Below are 24700 nucleotides of genomic sequence, written 5' to 3' on the forward strand. Positions count from 1 at the left end.
TCATAAAGATCCATAAAAAAAACGAGTTTAAGATGACTATGCTCCTTTGTAAAAACTACTATGAAAAGTGTATTGGTTAGCCTCTGGCTTCCTATAACACATATCACAATGGATATATTATTAGTGGATCTTACACCAAATTTTCTTGTAATCTAATAAAGCAAAAAACACGTCGAGGGCTAAAATATCGATTCTCCTTTCCACCCCATTACCTCCCCTTCAACTGATAAATAAGTAACAGGGGAAATAGCAACCTAAATGGACGAGAACTTCCCCCCTGACATAAAATCCACGTATATTCTACATCCATTAATATCACACCTACTTCCCAGGAATTAAGGGAACATCAATATAGATCTTTGTTGAAATAAATACTACTTAAAGAAGTTTTTTTTTTAAAGTCATACAAGAAATTTTTAAGAGGCATTTTAGCGGCGTTTTCCTTTGTGAATAGACCATACACAAACTTTTTATATTTTCTATTTTTATTTTAGATTAGGTTGAGTAGAGGTTAGCAGAGTCCGGCAAGGATAAAACACTGTAGAGTCTAGAAATAGTTTTATTTTGAGTAATTTTATCGGTTTTAATGATAATTTTAAGTCTTAAATCTTATGGAAATATGCTGTAATATTGCCTTTTGAATTTTTACTTTGATGACTGAATTCGTAGCTAACTTTAGAGACACTATAAATGAGTATTTTTTAATTCTAAAACATATATTTTACAATAATGCTTGACAGATTTTTTTATACACATGTAAATAACATTTATCAAATAAAATTAGAAAATTTAACAAGTTTTCCTTCAAAAATAAAATTACATTATAATCTTTAAGTATTTTGATTTTAAACATAAACATATTTTTTATGAATTAAGCTTGATCTTTTTATGATTCGAATTTTATATATTCGATAAAATTTTTCGTTTCGTTGTAATTATTCGTTTTTGTACAATTATTTTTATCCTAATATAATTTATCTTGCAGTTCTCTTGAACAAAGCATCGATGTTGTCAATGTTGATGTTTCTCTGGGCATTTATTGAGAGACTGTTGGTATGATAGTTTAGCTGGTCTGATATGGCCTAAAACAATGGATTTATTATTTCTTGAAACGTACACAAGATTTTCATTTTCTCTAGTAAAGTGAAACACACATTGGGCTAAAATAACGATTTCTTCGCTTCCCCCGTTTACCCCATCCCCTCCCCTCCTATTGGATAAAACAATTGACCAATAAATTACAAGGGAAATAGCAACCTAAATTGACGACAATTTTTCTCCTGTCATAATATCAACGTATATTCTACATCTATCTATAAAACACAAAAAGCTTGTTTAAAATAAAGTTGGCTCTTTTTAATAGTGGTTTCGCTCCTAGCCAGTAAAAGCTTTGCTTCATAAGAGGGATAGGCAGAGCCTAGCTTAAAATATAAAGCTTCCCTGGAAAGCATAGACCACTTGAACCTGCTATTCCCTAAATCTTTTGCTTCAAGCTTAAACTCTTACTACTTTAAATAGTACTGTTGGCTTCGCCCTAGCTTTGCTATTGGTCCAGCTATTAGCCAGATCCTTCGCTACACACAGACAGATAGTCATCATGTTTCCTAGAAAAATCAATTATATCTAGAAAGTAGAAAAAGGCAGCACTTTACCTGTAGCTTGGCTTGTTTAGGGTAGACCATCTTCGGATTACTGTTTTCTAATTCCGAAGCTTGCAATGTCTTTTCATCTGCTATTTCTGCTCTGTACCTATAATACAAAAAAATATTACCCCTTGTTGGATATGATAAGAGGGTAATTATAACCCCTGACATTTTTTGGACTTAGTCCCCCTCCCCCCCCCCCACAAAAAAAATATTGTGTTGACTGTTAGATATCTTGTCAGGAGAAGGGGAATATATGATAATCCTACTGGATGAACGAAATGGCCAATAAATGAATTCCATGCTAACAACCTAAATTGATGACAATTTTGCCCCTATCACAATATCCATATATATTCTATATCCATTCCTGACAATTTTCCCCCTGTCATAATATACGTATATTCTATATCCATTGCTGGAACTTACCTACAGTTACAGGTACATTGTAGGCTGGCGGATGAAAACATTTCACAATCATTGGCGTGCATCTCATCAAGAACAATCAGGTCAATGTCAACAGAATCAATTCCATTTCTACACTCAAGGAAAAATAAACATGTTACTTTTTACAGATAATAATTCAATTTAATCTAATGAAGCTTCTTATAGTACCTGTAAAAAATAGCGTCATATTAGAATAGTCCATTTGGGATTTTTCGAAAAAAGATTTTAAATTTGTCCCCTTTTTAAAATGCACTACCTACATAAAAAAAAATTTGGGCGAAATATCAGCACTAAAAAAGCTTCAAATTCTATATTTATTTGAAAAAAAACTTTTGACACATAGATCTGAGCCATTAGTTTTTACTAAATAATGTAAATCATTCATATTTCATACAACAAAAAAATTGGGAAAATTAGAAAGTACCCCCCTCTATATATAATTTTTAACCTCCAGAGTAATTTTTTGATGGAAGGGTTAAAAAAGATTTCTACGCGCCAAATATCAAGTTTATTCTTTTCCTGTTCTCTGCTAGGAGCGAGTATGTTCCACTGTCGGCCAGCTGGGCCCTGGGGATGCTCAATCTCGCCAACACACTCTGGTCCTCCTCATTGTGCACGTACGTGAAGGCCTCGTCAATATTGGGTATGGCGGCTCCGTCCTTCTTCCAAGACAGGGATGGTAGTGGCTCACCTAAAAACATCAAAATTTATGAAGCGCTAGAAAGTGTCATTTGTGTCGTCATAAAAATACATCTCTTTTTAAGGTGTTTCTTTCCCACTTCTCCTCTCATCTTCCCTTTTAAGACTTATCTAAATATGACGTCACATATGACACTTTCGAGCGCTTCAAAATTTATATTTGTAGGTAATGAGCGAAAAGATTTGATTTTGCCAAATTCATCAAAATTTTGTTAACCAACATTATTGGATAAATTGAAGTTCATGGTAAAATGATGCTGGAAACGATTATTTACAGAAAACGTACATATCCTTTTTGCACATAATTGTAACTGACAAGTAATACTATCTAAAATAGCCAATAATCAATGATGTAAAGTTATATCGTAGCAGGCATTGACTGATTTTACTCGTGTTTTCTTACACCAGGCGCTTAATGTGCATTATTGTATCTTGGCTATTCCATATAATTTGTATCTTTATCTTTTAGTAAATATGAATATATCATAAAATTATTAAAAGTAAGAAATACTTACCTGTGCCTTTCACTTTATTGAAATTCTAGAATTTTAAGTTACAAGATTTAAATCACCTAATATCCGAAATATTTATGTAAGTACATTTTTTAGCAAAAATTTTGGTACCTTTAATTTTGACCAGCAGTGAAACTTGACGATTCTTCTTCACAATCACTGATCTTCCGGAACCTTTCTCTATTGATGGCGCTAAGTTCTTATACCTAAATTAAGATCGATATGAATTTTACAGGAAATTGAAGGGAAAAGACAATGGACGATATATAATAAATAAATTTAAGCTTTCTGGTAGATTGCTTATAAAGGTTTGACAATGCTAGTTTGAACTAACCAATTAATTTTTTAGCATGACCTGATATAAATAGCCAGAAAAATAAAAATAATCAATTATAGGATAAATGAATTGGTTTTGTATTACTTGTTGTATAATGGCATATTATTTCATTTAACGAAAAATTGTTCTGTATCAAAAGAAAAATAAATAATTAACTATTGAAAATGCAAAAACTTTTTTTAATGTTTTAAATAACTTCTCTGATTTTCTTAATAGGAAACATATTATGATATTGTAGTAAATTCCTATTATATCTTAATACTGGCAGTTACGCCCCTAGAGATCCGCACCCATCATAAATTTAAAAATAAAAGGTAGAAAACTATTTTTCAGGGGGTAATTTTTCTTTGGAGGGTTGAAGTATCCCTCTCAAAAATAGTTAAAATTTAAAATTATACCTGCAAAGATGGGGTTTAGTTTCCTTGCTTGGGCTAGATTCTCCAGCTTTGGATACTGCCAACACACGGAAACAATATTTCTTACCAAGACTCAAACCTACAACATAACATTGCATTAGGTTAAAATTTTTGTTGCTATAGAAGTTTTTTGATTTTTTAAAGGAACAAGTACATTAAAGAAACACATATTAAAGATTATTTAGAAGGAACCACAAGCTAATAAAACTATTGTTTCAGTTTAAATAATAAATCTATAAATATAGATGTATAACCAGACAACTACTTGGGTCTCCTTCTGCTGGGGACCTTTTTCTTCTGCTACCAAATTACTTTCTGCTTTTTTGTAGCGACTTAGCTGTGTAAATAATCATGGCGCTATTGGTTTATTTTAAAAGACCTAATACAAATCGGCACAAGGACCTTGGGGTGGGGAAATACAGTTTTTTTAACCCTCCCCCTCTATTGTTTACTCTAATATTTAAATTCATTTAAATTTCTATAAAAAATTTCATAAGTTAAAATGCATACCTGGAACTCTTGACTCAAGTTGTTCAATGGTGGCAAAGCAATTATCATTATCAGTGACAAGAGCATCAAACCAGCCACCAAACTCATCCTTCTTTTGAATGATATAATTAGTAATGGCCCTTCCTCCAGTATTCTGTGGCTTGGCCCAGCGCAGTGTCACAGATTCTTCATCAAAATCAACAATGTTAAGGTCAGTAGGAGCACTGGGAGCAACATAAGGATTTTCAGCTTTCACTGGATCCAGGGTGCGGATCGGTGGTGATACACCTTCTTTGTTTAGAGCTGTTACTTCAAACTTATACAGATGTCCAGGTTTTAATCCAGCAACTGATAATTCTGGAGATTTAGTCTCAGCACATGGCATCCACACATTACTTTCCAGGTCAAGAATCTGGACACTGTAGCCTGTTAATGGGGTGCCACCATCATCCTCTGGTGGACTCCAGGTAAGCTTACAGTTCTCAGCTCTAACATCAGATACAACAAGATTGGTTGGTTTTGTTGGAACATCAATAACATTTACAAAAGCAGTTGCTTCAGCATTGCCACCGCCACAAGTAAGTCTGATCTTATAATTACCAGTGTCTTCTTTTCTGTTTGCTTTAATTATAGTTAGAGTGCTATTTATTTCAGTATAAGTTCCAGATTTTGACATGGATTCAATAGTGATGCGTTCATCCTTTTCTAAGACAACATCATCCTTAATCCAAGCAGCAGTGGGGGCTGGTTCTCCACTAAACCATACATCATAACAGATAGTTTTGCCTGCCTTAACCTCAAGATCATGTAATCCTGGCTCCTTGACTTTAGCGCTGATGTATCTTGTCTTGATCATTAGGGATTCTGATGGTGGTGATGGGAGGGAATAGTTCATGCTTTTATCAGAAGCAAGATTGACAGCTTTTACTCTGAATGTATATTCATAACCCTCTGTAAGTCCATCACATTTGGCTTGAATAACACCACCTTTCTCCATTACCTCAGCAATGGTGTAGGTTTTATAGGCAATAAAATCTTTCATGTTATTTTCCTTAGCTTCCAGAACATAATGGGTAATTTTAGCCCCACCATCTTTTTCAGGAACTTTCCAGGACAAATCAGCATGAGTTTTCCCCCAGTCTAGAATGTTTGGCTTGCCAGGAGGTCCAGGCTCAGTCCAAGGATCCTTGGCAATAATTTCATTTCCATTCATGTCACATGGCAGTGACTGGCCAAGTTTGTTAATGGCCTTAACTCTGTATCTATACTTGCCACCAGGCTTAAGGCCAGTTATTTTAGCTTTTGTATCACTGGCACCTGCTTCAGCAACAGTTGACCAATTACCTCCACTTTCTACATTCTGTTCCTCAATAATGTATCCCAATATTTCTGAGCCGCCATTGTCTGATGGGGGTTTCCAGTTGACCATGCAGTTGTCCTTGAATACCTGGTTGACGGTACAGGAGTCTGGGCTGCCAGGCTTGTCCATGATGTTAACATCAATGTCTTCCTCAGCTGATCCTTGAGCATTAGACATGACAACCTTGTAAGCACCAGACTTGTCATGCTTAGGATTAAGAAAGTCAACCTTGACTACACCATCAGCCATTGTTATGTTGACATCTTGTCCCTTCTTCAACTCCTTGCCCTCAGGTGACAAAATTTTAAAATCAAGCTCTGATTGTTTCTTGCCCTCAACTTGATAATCAATCTCAAATCCACAAGATTTGCCAGCCACACCTTCAGCCTTAGCCCTGGAACCTTTTTTACCCTTGCCAATCCTCTTAAACTCGGGCTTCCTCTCACCCATCATGATATCTAATGCTGTTTCAGTTGTTAACATTTTATCACCTTTATTAAGTGGAGTTCTTGCTTCAATTGTACCAGCATCACTAAGCTCCAGACGTCTGATATATAGCTGATGCTTACCCTTCCTATCCTCTGTATATCTATACCTGGATTCACTTTTGTTAATCTTTACTCCATTGATATAAAACTCGACAGGTGCATTTGGATCCTTAACACTAACATAAAACATTGCATCTTCTCTTTCCACAGCAAACACCATGCCTTTAACTGATCTAAATCCATCTGAAGTTATGTCACTTGTAATTTCATTCAGAACTCCAACTCTCAGTTTTGCTGATGACTTATCCTTGTTTGTTTTACATGTAATATCTCCAGAATCTTTGACTTGACAGTTTTTCAATATTAATTTTCTAACTTTTCCTTGTTCAACTATTGTAATTCTGTCGCCATCAGGAACAATCACTTTGTTATCCTTGTACCACTTAACTTCAGCATCATCTGCTTCTGTAGTAATTTCAAACTCAACCGTATCCTTTTCAACAACATTTTTATCAACAAGCTTTGATGTAAAGGTGTGTGGATATTCCTCAACCTCAAACCAACAATTAGTCTGATCATCTTCGCCATTCTTCATGAACTCCATAATCTGAGCACTGTAGTAGCTGCTGTCATCCATGGTAACATTGGGGAAGTGAATACAGCTGTAGCAACCCTCATCCTTCTTGATGATGTTAGTTTGTTCAGCCCAGTTGATGATAGCGCCATTTTTCAGCCATTTCAGATTTACTCCAGGTTCACTAATTTCAACCGCCAGTGAGAATGGTCTGTTGGTATAACCTAACTGCTTTTCCTGAAGAGGTTTGACAAACCAATACTCAGGATCACGACGTTTGACAGTTACATAGCAGCTTGTTTTAGCATCAACTTCTCTTACCAACAAAATATATGTTCCATCTTCTTCAGTTGTAGGATTGTTAATATAAAGAGTATAAACATCTTCCTCCTGTTTCCAATCATATTTATCACTTTTCATCAACTCCCGACCATTTTCACCTGACTTGATGTCAGCCATGATCTTCTCATTGCGTTGATACCATTTACCCTTCATATTCTTGACAGATAACTTTGCCTGGAGTACAACCTGTTTATCCTTCTTTTCCTGTGCCTCAATGTCAAACAGTGGCTCAATCCACTCTGTTCTTTCAACCACAATCTTTTTCTGTTTGGTTTTCTTTTTCATGAGCATAGCCCTGAAGTCCATGCCACCCTCAACAGTGACAAAGAGCTTGAAGTCGAACTTGGCTGTGCCATTGCTGTTTGTCAGGATACATTGGAAATCACCTAAACAAGTAAACATATTTTATATGTTCAGCCGTTTGGCAGCTATCAGCCTTTTAAATTCATAAATTTTTGATACACAAAATTAACCCTTCTGTAGACAATTATTGGTTTAAAAGTTTGGACTCTCAATTAAGCAACCAATCAAAATTCAATAAAAGTCCTCAACATTTTTAAGTAACTGAAATAAGAAACGTGATTACTAATTATAAGACTTTCGGGACCAGTGTACTAAATAGCCTAATATCCCCTTCCTTCCTAGATAAACTCAACAAGAAATAAAGAGAAAAACAAAAATAATACAGGAAGATAGTGATTAAAAAAAGGGATCTTCAAGCCAATCAAAGACAGGCAACATAGTAGATATGTTGAGTAGCTTTACTACAATAAAGGCTTGTGAGTCCTACCTTCATCTTCTGCTTTGCAGTTCCTGAGACCCATAGTGATTGTATTCTCAGCTCCATTTGTGTACACTCGACCCCTGCAAGTAAAATAATCTATTAAGATATGTAAAAAAATTGCTTTAGTGATGTTTTTTTTATTTCTATATCCTTTTTAAATGGCTTTTATAAAAACTTAGTCATTTCATTTGTAATTTCATTTAATTACCCTTCAAAAATATCTATAAAACTAAAATTTTATACAAATACCTAATAATGTTAGGCCTTTTTTGATCATAACAAGATGACTTTTACTTTTAATCGGAAAATTAGTAAATTATAAAAAAAGATGACATTTTGTGACTAAATGTCGAGAAGCTTGAAAAATCAGACGATAAATCAATTTGCAAAATTTTCAAGCTAAATTTATAATAATCGTTTTTCATGTTGGCCCAAATTTTATATTATATACTTTAGGGTATCGTATATAATCCGGGTCTGTCCAGTGTCCGTACGTCAAAAACTCTAATAAAAAGTAATTAAATGTTCAATGATTCTTATTAGGAAAAGGTCCGCGATAAATTATAATTATCAAAAAATATACACCACCTTCCCCCCTCCCAGTATAGCTTGATTATTTAGTAGGTTTTTTTATACGCCCATTATAAATGTAACACCAAGGGAAATCTTTAATTTTTCCTGTATCAGCACATTTTATGTATATATTTAAATTCCTAAAAATTTATTCTAATGCTTTCATTGAGTGTTTATTCATTTTTTTAAATGCAAGTTTTTTTAAATAGTGACTTTGTCCCTAGTAACTTGGGTGTGGGACACTTTAAATTATGAAAAAGTTGGATTTATTTAAAATGTGATCTTATCCTAAAGTACATAGCTTAAACTCTAAACAAAAATAATTATCCGCTTCTCTAACATATTTTGATTTAGACAAATTATATGATAACAAGGATGACAACATCAATAAAAGCGAAGCTCTGAAATGATAGGACAAACGAACATTAACACATGTAGAGTAGCAAAAATAAATAATCAAAATATATATGTATAAAAGTCGAAACTAAATTGTAAGTAATTTATTGAAAAACTGCATAAATACAGGATAATGTTAGGACATACTTATATTTTTAGGACTTGCTTATAGAGATGTTTCTTTTATAACATTGTAATTTGTTGTCCTAGGAATTAGTATTAGTCCAAAACTCAGATCAATTGGAAAATTAAATCAAATACATATGTATGGACCGCCCTTAATTATAGAAAAGCTTCGCTTTTAAAGATAATAGGTATACCTAGAAAAATTCAATTAATATTTAATACTTGTCGCCTAATTTGCTTTCCACATTTTAATGTACTAACATTCAATTCACATTCGAATTTTAAATGTAATGTGGTAATACGACACCCCGACGGACAGGCCGTTTACAGAGTTGCTTCGCTGTGACTTATGATAACAAACCCCCCGCACTAATCCTATTATATCACTATCCATCTCATGACCGCTGTTGACCCCGCACCCAGCGGTCAAACTAGCCTGCCTAAATGTGGGGAGGGGACTTGAACATGCAACTATCACGAGTCCCTCACGCGCTTATATAATCGGGAGGCGCTGCCTCCCCTTTTACCACCGCTGCCCCCACAGCCTGTCTACCGTCGGGCGCTAAGCCCTAGCGCCCCACACCCCCTTCAAACCTAACCATTGTTATATTTTGTTGTATATATATAGTAAACATAACTTGTAAATATTATTCAGTTTAAATATATAATTTCTGTATGATTGAATCCTGCTTGTTTGTTTGGTAGAATACTTAAAGGCTAGGGCTCGTTGAATCCGAACTCGTTACCCCGTGGGCCGAGAACGCTCGGCTTACCAGAACTTGGTGTCAGCGTGTTTCAATCGAGCCTTACAGAAACTAGCCTATTCTACCTCTGATTGGACCCTTTGGCAAGTAAGGGGACAATCAGCCGCCAACTGACCCGTGAGACGGCCTTTTTAGGTCGAATTTCCATCATTTTGAACGCAATATGTGGGCCTCTGGCCTACGGCAAGCAGATTTAGCCTGCTAAAAGCGCCAGTTAAGACGCTTTTTCCGTGTCGTGTAGGAGTAGCGCTAGGTGCGCAGCCACGGCAATCGGATAATTTAGCTCAGACGGCTACAGAACTGAGTCTAAATTGGCAAGTGTAGCTGGGACAAGCCCCAGGACACCCAGGCCAAACCTACGAGACAGACAGCTGTGTGCTGGTCTCCCTAAGAAGGCAATGTGTGGCTGCGAAGCTTCAGCACACAAGTAAGCCCTACCACTGCGACGGATAGCAGATTTTGAGCCACAGGCACGGCAGGACGGGACATTCCCTGCCGCTGCCTCCCAGGATTCGAACCCGAGGCGCTGCAGGACGGGCCATTCCCTGCCGCCATTTTTCGGGATTCGAACCAGCGGCGCTGTAGGACGGGTCATTCCCTACCGCCGTCACCCCTCTGAACCTTGCAGGACGGACATTCCCTGCTGCCAGTGCTTCCAGAGTCACACCTAGAGCTCCTAGTGATAACAACACATCATTGTGTATAAATGTCAACCAAGTGATAAAAATAAATATAAAATTGTTGACCAAGTGATAATTAATAAGCTCTAGTGATTCGAAGCTACAGTCTAAGCCACCATGGTAAGCGATACCACCATAGCTGCGGTGCGGCCACCACCAAAGTTTCTGCCAACCCCAGCCGAACGAGAGGCCCCCTTGTCTCAAGGGCAGGACCTCCACTTCCCCTGCCATGTCAGGGTGAGGTTTCCTACTCCTGACCCTGCCCAGCATGTACAGGTTGATGCCATGATTGATTCTGGCAACCGTGTACCAGGGTCTGCTGTAATTTCTGAGCATCTCATGCACGCGATGGGCGTGCAACGCATGTTGATTCCGGACAACACCCAGATCCTGACTGCTAATGAGGAAGGCCAGCCCCTCCAGGTAATCGGAAAATTAAAAGAGTTATATATGGCAGTTTCACATACTCTTATACTCCATCTATACCACGTGACTGTGGTCCGGAATCTCTCACACCCTCTGAACCTAGGAGGGTATTTTCTCAAGGAGTTCGGAACTAGGCTCTGTTTCGACATGCAACCACCTTGCTTGTGGGTGCGTGGGGAGTTTATCCCACTCCGTGGCGTCCCCATTGACCGGGAGACAGCCGAGAGAGAGCTAAGCTATGAGGGGCCTCTGCCAGGCCCCCTGCCTGAGCAGCCGCGTGTGGTTGAGAAAGGCACACACTGGGTGGACGCTGAGCTCAACGCACACAAGGGAGCTAACCTGCTAGCCATGGGGTTGCCCCCAGTGCCCAAGGTGCCAAGGGAGAGCCTGCCAACAACGTTTCCTGAGATTGCCAGCCCTCCAGAACCAATCTTCTCCGCCGACATTTTTATCAACGGCCAGCCGTGTCCACCTGGCCCCCTCTACCTGGGACCTCCAGCCAGTCCACCAGCCAAGCCCGAGTCCAGACCCGTCAAGTCGCGGTCTGATGTACCCGGAGCCACACTCAACTCTCAGGCCCCAGCCTCTCCCGGCGCCGTGCCCGTCAAGTCGCGGCCGGACGCCCACGGAGCCAAAGCTGGACCCAGCACTTTGGCCTCTCCCAGCGCCGAGCCCGTCAAATCGTGGCCGGACGCCCCTGGAGCCACGCCTGGCTCCGACACGTCAGCCCCTCCAGAAGCCGAGCCCGTCAAGTCGCGGCCGGTGGGTCCCGGAGCCAAGGCTGACCCCGCACCAGCCACGTATAGGCTAAGCGCTGTCACTCCAACTGACGGTCAACCACCCCAGCTCCGCACAGCCAAGCGGGTGGTCCTGCCTGGCCGCGGGGTTATGGCGGTCCCTGTTGAGCTAGTAGGCCATCGCACCAAGGATGCCATTCAACTAGCTGCCCCAGAACAGAGGTTTGGGGAGGACCTTGTTATTCCAGAGGGCCTGTATGCCCACAGGCCTGGCTCTGCCACTGTGTTTAGAGTACTGGTGGTCAATGAGGGGGAGGTGCCCCTCTTGCTGGATGCTGGCCTCCCAGTGGCAGGGGAGCTGGTCCAACCTGACATTTTAGAGGTCTCTGATACGCCTCCCCCGCGTCTCCACTCGTTCCAAGAACCTGCTGAGCCTATAGACATGCAGGAGTTGTGGGAGGCCCTGGAGATGGAAGACAATGAGTTCCTACGCAAGGACCCCTTGCTCAAGAAGGAGGTCTGGACTACGTTGTCAGAGTACAGGGACGTCTTCTCCAATTCTACCCCCGGCTGCACAGATGTGGTTGAGTTGCAGCTGCGCCTCAAGCCAGGGACCCAGCCGATCCGCCAAGATTTAGGGATCTGAACCCGCGGCAAGAGGCTGAACTGGAGAAACAACTGGACACCTGGCTACAGGAAGGAGTTATAGAGCCGTCGGACTCCGCCTGGAGCAGCCCCCTGGTGCCCATCAAGAAGAAGGACGGGAGCACCCGCTGGGCCGTCGACTACAGAGCCCTCAACAAGTGTCTGGAGCTGGACAGCTACCCCCTGCCTAGGATCCAGCAGTTGGTGGAACGAGCTGGCGGGCACCGTGTCTACAGTGCTTTAGACGCGGTGGCCGCATACTACACCATCCGTGTGTCTGAGGATAGCCGGCCCTGCACCGCCTTCACCACCCCCAGGGGCTTGTATCAATGGAAAAGGATGCCCTTTGGCCTGGCTACGGCACCGTCTGTCTATTCCAGGTTTATTGCAGGGGTCCTAAACCCACTAGGCACAGCCAACCTCCAGTCATACCTTGACGACGTCCTGACCTTCCATCAGGATACCTGGGCCCACCTGGCCAGGCTCCGAGAGGTCTTGGAAGCCCACCGTAGGGGAGGGATCCGCCTCAAGCCAGCCAAGACCAAGTTGTTCCGGTCCAAGGTGGATTATCTGGGTCACACCCTCAGCCGTGAGGGGATAGCCATGCAAGAGGACTATATTGACCGCATCTTGGACTGGCCAGCCCCTAGCACCCCCAAGGATTTGCTGGCGTTGCTGGGCTTCTTTGGATACTACCGCCTGTTCATCCCAGAGTATGCAGACCTCACCTACGAGATGAATCGGCAGAAGACGGCCAAGGCCCTAACCTGGACGCCTGAGATGGAAGCCCAGCTGCTGCAACTCAAGGACAAGTTCCGCAAGGCCCCCATCCGAGCGCCGCCCAGGTTTGATTTGCCAGCCGTGTTCCAGCTCACCACAGATTTCAGCAGCCGCGCCATCTCTGCCATACTGAGTCAATGCCAGGAGGGCAAGGAGAGGCTGATTGCCGCCGTGGGGCGCAAGACAACCGACCCTGAGACGCGCTACCCGTCCTGGAAGGGAGAGATGGCCGCCATTATCTATGGGATCCGAAAATTCCACGGCATCTTGTCCTACCGCAGCTTCCAGATCAACACTGATTCCTCTGCCCTGCTACAGATGAAATCACTGAACACATCCACAGGGATGGTGGCCCGCTGGCAGGAGGAGCTAGCGGCCTTAGACTTTACCGTCTGCCACAGGCCTGGCACCCAGAATACCAACGCCGACGCCCTCAGCCGCCGGGAAGATGCCAACATGCCAACGGCTAGCGCCGAAGAATTAGCAGAGCAGGCCGAGTATATCCACAACCTTTGCCAGCTAGGGGAGGCCGCAGCTAGCCGGCCCCCTGCCGCCCGACTGGATTCAGCTAGAGTATTGGAAGCCCAGACACAAGACCCCCTCCTGCTCCGTGTCCGCCAATGGGTGGCTGATGGCAAGGCCCCAACCAAGGCTGAGCTGCGTGGCAAGGAACGAGACGAGCAGCAGTACGCCAGCCGCTTCCCAGCCCTGGGGCTTGACGAGCACGGCTGCCTCACCACCACTGACCAGACTCTGACAGGAGAGAGGACAAGATACCTGCTGCCTTCGGCCCTCCAGCAGGACGCGTTCTTTCTAGCCCATGGGACCCCCATGGCTGGGCACTTTGGGATGGACGCAACTATCGCCCGCGTTGCCATGCACTTCTGGTGGCCCAACCTGGCCCGTGACGTCCGCCTGATGGTACAGACCTGCCCTGAGTGTGTCCAGAAAGTTACCAAGGAGAGGCTGAAGCAGGGGATCCACGTGCCCTCCCGCCAGGGGTATCCACAGCAAGTCCTATTCATCGACCTGGTGGGGCCACTGCCAGAGACCCCAGCTGGGAACCGCTACATCCTCACCTGCCAAGATGGATTCAGCCGGTTTGTCAGCCTCTACGCCATCCCCAACAAGCGCACCCTCACGGTGGCTGAAGCCCTGTTGCACCGCCACCTGGCCACGTTCGGATGCCCCCTGAAGATCCATTCCGACAATGGAATGGAATTTACCGGCCAGGTATTCCAGGAACTGGCCTCCAGGCTCGAGATTGGCCTGACACATCCACCACCCTACAACCCGCAGTCCAACCGAGTGGAGAGGTTTCATAGGACGCTCAACACAGGCATGCGCCTGTTCCTAGATAGAGACGATAACAACTGGGAGCCACACCTGCCTGCCATCGCCTTTGCCTACAACACCAAGGCCTGCAGATCCACTGGTGTGACCCCGTTCCTGGCCTTCTTTGGGAGAGAGGCCAAACTTCCGGTGGACATGGTACTACGGCTGCCAGAGACCGAATATGCTTCAGTTCCAGCCAACGTCCAAGCTCTCTTGCAGCGCTACTATGCAGTGTATGATGCCATCCAGCAGAAGGAGGAGGGAGCCATCAGGAGGAGCGCGGCAGCTTACGAAGGCACGGCCAAGTATGAGGTTGGAGACTTGGTCTGGTACCTGGCCCCCCGCCTGGTGCCAGGGAAGGCAGCCAAGATTACCAAGAGATGGACTGGCCCCTGGAAAGTAGTGAGGAAAGCTACAGAAGTCCATTATGTCATTAAACCTGCCTCTCCAGTAGCCAGGATCTCAGAAGTTACCGCGCATGTAGGCCGACTGCGCAAATACACCGGAGATGTGACTGCCCACCAGATCCCAGAAGACATCCAAGTTGACATGGACGGCGACGAGGATGCCACCGAGCTGCCAGTTGGAGCGGCGGCGCCCGCAGCTAGCAACCCAGGAGAGTTCCCAGTGCACCAGCCAGCTGCAGCCGCCCCACAGCCTAGCGGCCAAGACCGTGACCCAGTGGAGGAAAACCTGCAGGAGCAGCCCAACGAACCACCGCCGCCGCCGCCCGCTCCAGAGCCACTCAGAGATGCCATCTGGAACCCTGACGCGGACATGGAGAACCTGCCAGCCAGCAGCGAGCCTGTAGGAGAAGAGCCAGCCACTGCGATGGAAGAAGCCGCCCCAGAAGAAGAAGAAGAAGCCATGTGCCCCCTGCTGATGACAGCCATCCCCATCCGGGTAGGAGCTAGGAGGCCCAGCAACCTGAATCAAGCAGGCGCCCCCATGGAGTTCTATGCACCCTTTGCCATCACCATTCCACCCTTAGGAACCACCAGAGTCTGCCTAGGCCTCCGTGTCCAGCTACCAGCCGCGACAGAACTGATCCTGCAGACGAGGCAAAATTTCCAGCGGCGAGGCCTGGCCGTCGCCAACCCACGCCTAGAAGCCAACCAGGAGCTGACAATGCTGATCACCAACCACAGTCAGACCGAGCAACGAGTGTCCCAGGGAGCCTGTGTAGCCCGAGCTGTCCTCCATCGAGCTGTGCCCCAAGAACTGCCTGTCCGGCGCAGGAGCCGGCTGTCGTATCCCCAGGTTCAAGGCCTGGTGGCTCAGGAGCCACGCAACCCTTGAAGGGGAGGTTGTGGTAATACGACACCCCGACGGACAGGCCGTTTACAGAGTTGCTTCGCTGTGACTTATGATAACAAACCCCCCGCACTAATCCTATTATATCACTATCCATCTCATGACCGCTGTTGACCCCGCACCCAGCGGTCAAACTAGCCTGCCTAAATGTGGGGAGGGGACTTGAACATGCAACTATCACGAGTCCCTCACGCGCTTATATAATCGGGAGGCGCTGCCTCCCCTTTTACCACCGCTGCCCCCACAGCCTGTCTACCGTCGGGCGCTAAGCCCTAGCGCCCCACACCCCCTTCAAACCTAACCATTGTTATATTTTGTTGTATATATATAGTAAACATAACTTGTAAATATTATTCAGTTTAAATATATAATTTCTGTATGATTGAATCCTGCTTGTTTGTTTGGTAGAATACTTAAAGGCTAGGGCTCGTTGAATCCGAACTCGTTACCCCGTGGGCCGAGAACGCTCGGCTTACCAGAGTAACATAATATTTTTCAATAATTTGAGTATCTATAGCAATAGTTTTCTAATTGCACAGCATAGATAATCTAGGTATTGACAAGTTATTTTATCTATTAAGAAACAGTTGGACAATGATACAGTGATTTACGCATCTATAAAAACTTGTTTTCCTTCTTCAGTTGCGAATACCTCGACTGCACAGCAAAGATAATCCTGCTAGGTATTGACAGGTGAATTGATCAATTATGACATACTCTGAACATTTAACCTTGCAGTTAATTTGCAAGGACGGTACATGAGAATTTATTCTCCTACAAATTTTCCACAACTAAAAATATTATAACGAGAAAAAGGCTGAATTCCATAATAGGTATGCTTTTTTACACATTATATGCTGACATATCTTATTAGACTTCTATGATTCTACTTATTAGCTACTGTTTTTTTTCTAATGGGGTAGTTTCACGAAATGCATTTGAACTTAATTTAGTGAACCGCATATTTAATCCTGATTAAATGGTTAAACTACATTTATATGACATATATTTGAGAAAATTTAAATTTTCTACCACGTTGTGAAAACAATTTCTCGTATTCATTCGAATCTGGTGGATAGGAACCGGTTCTCATCCATACGAAAAAACTATGTCTAGCATCGTATTATATACAGCTTTCTACGAATATAAAAATGTACAATCATAAGATTAAAAGCAGTTTTTTTAGCCCGTGCCTACGGCACCTAGGGGCTAAAAAACTGGTTTTAATCTTATAATTGTACATTCTATATCCGCGGAAAGCCGTTTATAATACGATGCGAGAAATAACTATTATATCTGATCTTTCAACATGATCAATAGAAATACTAAAAACAGTATTTTATACTTTTTATTTAAAAATACACCGTTACTTTTCACAGGTAGAAAAGAAGAAGCAAAATAGGTTTTTTGAGATGCTATATCGATGATTTGATCAATTATGACACAATGTTAAACATATGACCTTTAGACTTCAATTGCATATAAGATATTTCAACTTGATTGGAACAAGGACATCTTAATTAATAGTAACAGTTAGTATTTGAGTATCAATTTTAATGCTCTTAATTGAACCTCGTAAAAGTGTCGAACTATGACGTCAGAAAAAATTAACAATTAACCAATGAGAGACCGCTATATATTTTACCATTGGTCAATTACAGTGAATACTGGCTTCTCATTGGTTAATTGTTAATTTTTCTGACGTCATAGTTAGACACTTTTACGAGGTTCCTCTTAATTTTTATAGACGTTTTTAGCAAAATTTATTCTTTTATATAAAGTAGTAAGGATTTTCTTTCTGAAGCTTAAGATCTCAATAAATACTGATTGAGTTCTGCATTTTTGGAAAGCTTCCTTTAAGTCCCAGGATGGATTTAAGCTATTATAATTTTTAGATTTAAGTCTTCAGCTGGTTTAGGCTTTTTTCATGAACACAGAGCCTCTAGATGCTAGGGCCACATCTAATTTTATTTATTAAAGCAAATCTCAACTGCAATTCTTTCTTCTTACCTCCATCTAAATTCTCTGAGTATTTTATTTATTCATCGAAATTTAATTCAATTTATTAAGTAAATAAAAAAAAATTTAAAATAAAAAAAATCCTTATTTAAAAATTTTGATTATTTAAATAGAAAGTGTTTGGGAAATATTTAAATAAACATGAAGAATGATGATGAAATGTAAAAAAAATTAAAACATTGCATTAAAAGAGCATTTCTATTTTTAAGTCAAATTGTACTTTTTTCCTTTGAAAATCAATCTTATTGAGTATAAGGAAAATCTTTGAAATGGATGAGTTAAAAATCTACACTTGAAAAAATATCGGAAGTTTAGAAACTTCTTTTTTGCTTCTTTTTAAGCTGTAAGAAAGCATTGAAAGCTAAGGAATAAGAATTTATGTTCAGCTATTTAAATTACATATGATGTTTGTTTTTATCCTATTCATCTGCTACAAAGCACAACTATAAAATTAGACACTGCTTTGCAAAATCTAATAAAGGTTTAATAGTCTTCCCCATAGTTTTTAACCCAACAAATGAGAGAACGTGTTTATAAAACAATGGAGATAATAACGATACTACAAAGTCCCCTTCTTCTCCCATCATAGTATGTAGAAGATAAGATCCAAATTTACAAAGAGCTAAGATTGGTTCATATAAGGTAAAGCCTTAATATTTAAAAAAAAACTAAAATAGTAGGGGATGATGGGTTCGTTCTTCCAAAACAGGTTCGGATGAAAGCATCCATTGAGTTGTTTCTCTGCAATTTCAGATATTGCAAATGGAGCAAGTCGTTTGCAAAAAAATAAAAAATGGAATAAATACCCCAAAATAAAACCATATTTGCCCCCAGTTTCAAGTCACCCTTTATTACAGTAGAGGGGGGGGGGGGGCGTGTGCATACTAAAAAATGTGGTAAAATCATATTAGAAACCGATTAATATCCGCTGGATTAGAACCGGTTCTCAACCATACTAAAATATCATGCATAGCATCGAATTAAAGAAAAGTTTCAACGAATATTAAAATAAAAATCATAAAATTGATGCAAGTTTTTTTTAGCCCCTAGGTGGTTTAATCTGAAAATTTTGCATTTTAATATTCGCGGAAGCTGTCTATAATACGAAGCGATAAATAACTATTATGATTAAAACGAAAAATATGATTTCCCTGATCCTGTAGCAGGTATAAAGATGAAGCTAGTTTTTACCCGCTAAAGAATTTGCTAACTCATCACAATTTTACAAGATTTATAGTAAATTTATACATTAAGACACTTTCTATGAATGCACACATTTTAAAATATTTTCCATTTTTTTGGCAGAATTTTGCTTGTATTTATAAGCCTAATTACATTTAAACTATTTATAAAACTAAATCTTTATTATCAAATGACGTTATGTTATTAAAAGCTTTTCTCGTATTTATTCGAATCCGGTGGATAGGAACCGGTTCTCATCCATACGAAAAAACTATTTCTCGTATTCATTCGAATAAGAACTGGTTCTTATCCATACGAAAAAACTATGTCTAGCATCGAATTATATCCAGCTTTCTACGAATATAAAAATGTACAATCATAAGATTAAAGCCAGTTTTTAAGCCCGTGCCTTCGGCACCTCGGAGCTAAAATAACTGGTTTTAATCTTATAATTTTACATTCTATATCCGCGGAAAGCTGATTATAATACGATGCAAGAAATAACTATTATTCTTTTTACTACAACAAAATATATTGATAACTTAAAAAAAACTATAAACATTTAGTCCCAAACAAAATTCCTATGAATTATTTCCAGTATGGCTTCGAAACCGATAAATATTCGCTGGATTAGAAACTGTTCTCAGCCATTGAGGTGTTTTGTTCATTTTTTTCTTAACAACAAAGCGGTATTAGCAACACTCAAAAGATTATTTCTTCTGGGCTTATAGAACATAAAGTGCGCGTAATAAAGTATTATATAAACCAAGTAAAGGGATACAAGTAAAGAACATGATTTCTAGGCTGATTAAACTTTAGTTGGCCATGACGATGACAGACAATCCAAAGAACAAGAATGTACAGGGAGTTGAAGGGATAAGACAATGGTAGATAAATAGATTTACATCCCCGTTAATGATACACAAACGTTAAAACGCTTTGACACTTAATCTAATGAACCAACAAATTACAATTCATTAAAAGTCCCCAACGTTGTAAAGCCAACGAATAGGAACAAGTTATTATAAAACTTTAGGGACTAGTGTAATAAACAGCCGAAAGTCCCCGAAAGTTTAAAAAAAAGGCAAATTATTTATATGCTACATCTAAATATAGGTTTTCAATGTTATGAAATTCTTTGTTTTGTACCTACATTTTAGTAATTTTAAAACAAATTTGTATAACTTGAGAATATACAAAGTACTATACAAAATAAGACCATACTTAAACTCCCATCGCTATGACACAAATCAAAATTTTACAGCATTCCATTTATTCAAGATGTCTAATTTCTTTAACTATCATAAATTTTCTGCATAACTTTATAAATTGCGTGATCATCTGGGTGTTTAATTATTTATTTTGGGGATAATTTATTAACAGGTTCGCGCTAGTTCCAACTAATGCTAGATAAATGTCCTCATAATCTTATTTATCTAGGTTAAAGTTGTCAGAAATTAGAGTGATATCATCATGATCAAAGAAAACATACTGCAAGTTAGATTTTAAAAGAACAGGTAGTGTTTTATAAAATCAATATAGTCTTGAGAGAGTTTTGTTTTGCTATTGTTTAAATTCAAGACAAAATCCGTGCAATCAAAGAATATGTTATCTGGTGGATCTTAATTGACGAATGAAAAATCTAAGTTTAGAATAATACTTATTACTTTAGTAAATCCCTTGTTGGTTAAAACTGACAAGTGTGGGGAAACTTCTGACACTTTTGCGTAAACAGGGAGCATAGGATTTATCTTAGGAGTGAGAGGATAGGTTATTTGGTAAAAAAAGTTTTCTTTTTGGATGTAATTTCCCTATATTTTAAACTTTTGGTCTCCAGGTTCAGGTGCTGCAGGCCTCCGGGTGGCCTCTATTATTTTGCCAAATAACCAATCCTCAAACTCCTAAGACCAAGCCTATTCTCCCTATTAACGCAAAAGTGTCAGAACTCCTCCCCCCCCCCTTAACTGCAAATATTTCAAAAATAAGGTTAACGCTCACCTAGGGTTGCAGCTCATATCCTTCTCAGGAACCTTGAACCACTCCGCGGTGGGGGCGGGGTCTCCCTCCACCTTGAAGGTGACAAACACAGTCTCGCCCTCGTTGACATTGTGCTTGTCTGAGGGTGCTAGAAACTTTGGCTTTTTTCCTCCTTAAATAAACCAATAATTAAAAATAAGTACCTGGATAATCTATTTTATAAACTTTTTGATAGCCATTAGACCGTCTATCTGCAATGTGCTGGAAGACATCAAAATTTTCAAAGGGATATTTAATTTTATATAAAGCTGCCCTTTTAGGGAAGCTTTAACAAGGTCCCGAGGATTGATTTGGTGCTATTTTATTTTTATATTGAAGTTATGGTTTTTTTTTCTATTCTTCTCTACTATTTTAAATACAGAGCTCCCAGATGCCAGGGGCACAGCCGCTAGTTATTAAAGTTGGATGGCTTAATTTTGGTGTGAAGATTCTGCTAATCATCTATTGGGCATTTACTCAACAACTCACTAATGTGTGCATAAGTTGGAATGTTATTTTTAGCAATTTTGTAATTCAATTGTGAGCTTCTCAACTACCGGATCACTGTCGAAATAGAAAAGATAAAAAAGTATCTCACCAACAGCATTTAGAGGTGTAGATTCAAAATCCCATCCAATTGCAACTTCTTCCTAAAAGAATAAAATATATTGCCACAGAATAATTACGATCAAACGCCTTGCTTATATCAAACAAACAATATTAGCAAAAACTACTGTGCAGCCCAGTATTTATTTTCAGGGAGTAAGGGAGGGGACAATGGATCGAATATTCAATTTTTAGGAGTCTCAGACTTTGGGGACTGGCTTAAAGGGAATGTGCAAGAATTTAGCAGTTTCTGACTGAGTTTGGGGACTTGCGCATAGAATGCCGCTACTCGTTATGTATGTTTTGAATATTGCAGACGGGGAGAAGGGATAAGGGAAGTGGGGGGAAGGGAAATAAACACTCGTTGTGTTAGTTTGGAATGTAGCAGACGGGGAGAAGGGAAGTGGGGGGAAGGGAAATAAACACTCGTTGTGTTAGTTTGGAATGTAGCAGACGGGGTAAGGAAGAAGGGAAGTGGGGGGAAGGGAAATAAACACTCGTTGTGTTAGTTTGTAGCAGACGGGGGGGAGAAGGGAGGTGGGGGCAAGGGGCAAGGGAAATAAACAGAATAAAAAGGGGCAGTCATATTCTTGCTAGCAGCTGGCCGGGTCCAATAATCTTTTAATATAAAAATCACACCAAAAAACCTCAATATATTTCATCAAAAACAAGTTGTGATTTCACTTTACATGACGCTATGGAAATCTATTATTCAATTAGCAATCCCTTTATAATTTCCTACAAATTTATTGGATTAAACTGGATTTCATGCCCTTTCTTTGATAACTCTTATATTGAATTAATTGCCCATTGCCCCCTCCCTTACTCCCTGATTTATTTTAGATGTAAAGTTATTAAATAACTTACTTTGTCTGTGCGTTTGATAGTCCGTCAGTCCTTAATGCCTTCGTGGAAGCTGCTTTTTAATATTTACAGCTGAACATTTGCGTATCTGCTCTATAGTTCGATGGAGAGCATACAACTTTTTTAGTTAAGCGGTTTTTTTTCTCGGCTCTTGCATCAGATAGATGGCTGAATTATGCTTTGAACATTTAGTCGAAAATAACTTCGTCCATCTGTATATTAAATGAGTTATGAAAATAGCAAATTGTTTAAATTTTTTGCTCCGCTACTTAAGGATGTTGTCATTGAGAAGCTTATTTCAATCTTTAGTGAATATTGTGTATTTTAACTTTTTAAGAATGTATTAAAGCTTAGGCTATTTTCAAGGGACTTAAAAATTAATTTTAGGAAAAAGTAGGAAGTGAGGGGTACCAAAAGTTTAATGAACATGTTTTCTCATTCGTTGGCTATAAAATTTAATTAAATAGTATGAAAAAACATTTCCACAACAAGATTAATATACAAAGGGGTAATTTTGTTTTTCATGCTTGTGGATTTAAATCAATTAATCGTCCATTGTCTTATCCCTGAAAAAAAAACCTTTTGAGCAGCACCAGCATCCAGAGCTTTCCTCTTGCCAGGTTTATCATCGTCAGTGATTACTATTTCCTTTATCAGATCTTTAACCATCTCTATCTCTCTCTCTCCTACTGAGACCAATTATTTAAATATATATTCTTAATTAAATTTTGCGTTTGGGGTTCTTTAAAAACTTTTCCGAACTAAATAATTTGTTCTTGTAGAAAATTTTCAAATATTAAAAGGAATTTATCTAGACTTATAATTCTTAAGAAATTTTTTTATTTAGTCTTTCATTTACTAAAATTAACTCTTAAAACTCTACATATATATGAACTTCCCCCAAATAACTGTAAATCCGAAAAAATTAGCTACCATATCCCAAATTTTAACACAGCCAATAATTTTTGACTGCTATAAACATGACAGTTATATTTATTGCATATAAAAATGCTTATCTTAATTAATAAATATATAATTAGTCCCTAATAACCTTTCAGCAAGGTGTAGAAGATTGTACTGAATAATTTGCTGACCAATAATTCAGTCACTTTTCATACAGGTTAACAATGCTTTCCAGAATGTTAAAATACTTAGAATTACAGTACAAATTCTGTTCTGAACCAGCCTGTTATTGCACTGTGATATGACTGAAGAGGAGCAACTATAGAAATCTGCTTGTAATGTTTAATGTGCAGCCTCCAAGCCAGATAGTATTTTATATACAGCCTCTATTTTACACTTATAAGCGCGCGTAAACGTAAACTCAACATACAAACAACGCGCACATACATTAGAGTGGACACTTTAACGTGGTTTTATATTTAAAGCAGTTTAGCTTCTACTCATAGCTATAAAGGGATAAGACAATGGCCGATTAATTGATGTACATCCCCAATGATAATACACAAAATTACCCATTCTTTGTATTACAATTAATGGTTGAAAAGTTTGGACAATCAACCTAATAAACCAACTAATCAAAATTTAGCCAACGAATAAGAAACGTTAATATAAAATTTATATTTACCTCCCAAAATAATGTTTGAGGGGGATAAATACCCCCTCAAATTGGTTGGGGGTGCCTGAAAAATACTAAGGCACCCACATTCCACAAATCCATTTGGTGAGAAGTAGGGTTGGGCCGGATACCGGATATCCGGCTGATTTCAAATGCCGGATATCCGGCAAATATCCGGTTATCCGGCCAAATTACCGGATATCCGGCCGGATAACCGGCTAAATTACCAGATATTAAAGTAGCAAAAAAACTTTATTAATAAACTTTTGAGATTTCATATATAAAATTTACATAAAGATAAACATATTCAAAAAAATGTTCTTCTAGCTTTAATAATAAGAACATTATAGCCATTTAAAATTTTAAAAAGCAGAAATTTTTGGTGTATAATATAAAAAAAGTTAAAGCCGGATATCCGGCCGGATAGTTTCAATATCCGGTATCCGGCCGGATATTGAAAATGGCCGCATATCCGGCCACACCGGATATCCGGCCCAACCCTAGTGAGAAGTATTCACCCCTTTACCGACCCTTCCCCCTTGGACGTCCCTCCCACTAGCATCTAGT

At 39.9% G+C, this 24700-nt stretch overlaps 1 protein-coding gene across 1 annotated transcript; it reads right to left on the minus strand.

Annotated features, from left to right (window-relative positions):
* Positions 1 to 576: 576 nt before the first annotated feature.
* LOC145306893 (twitchin-like) lies at positions 577 to 24107 on the minus strand. Its single transcript, XM_080149238.1, has 12 exons — positions 23606 to 24107; positions 23134 to 23243; positions 21683 to 21734; positions 21067 to 21217; positions 8098 to 8171; positions 4565 to 7693; positions 4037 to 4133; positions 3413 to 3507; positions 2610 to 2781; positions 2073 to 2180; positions 1653 to 1749; positions 577 to 1082 (listed from the first exon to the last, which is right to left on the minus strand). The coding sequence occupies exons 2-12, from the start codon at positions 23221 to 23223 to the stop codon at positions 975 to 977; spliced, it is 4173 nt and encodes a 1390-aa protein (XP_080005364.1). The 5' UTR covers positions 23224 to 23243; positions 23606 to 24107; the 3' UTR covers positions 577 to 974.
* Between the last annotated feature and the right edge of the window lie 593 nt (positions 24108 to 24700).

The sequence above is a fragment of the Acartia tonsa genome, chromosome 2 (genome assembly GCF_053477335.1).
Source record: "Acartia tonsa isolate MP-2025a chromosome 2, ASM5347733v1, whole genome shotgun sequence".
Taxonomy (NCBI): Eukaryota; Metazoa; Arthropoda; class Copepoda; order Calanoida; family Acartiidae; genus Acartia; species Acartia tonsa.

What these genes read in the sequence shown, in the direction of transcription:
- LOC145306893 (XM_080149238.1), bottom strand. Translation starts at nt 23,223, where the DNA reads ATGGTTAAAGATCTGATAAAGGAAATAGTAATCACTGACGATGATAAA. An exon ending in ATGCTGGTGCTGCTCAAAAG is followed by an intron (nt 21,735 to 23,133) that starts GTTTTTTTTTCA and finishes TTATTCTTTTAG; the next exon opens with GAAGAAGTTGCAATTGGATG. An exon ending in CTGCAAAGCAGAAGATGAAG is followed by an intron (nt 7,694 to 8,097) that starts GTAGGACTCACA and finishes TTACTTGTTTAG; the next exon opens with GTGATTTCCAATGTATCCTG.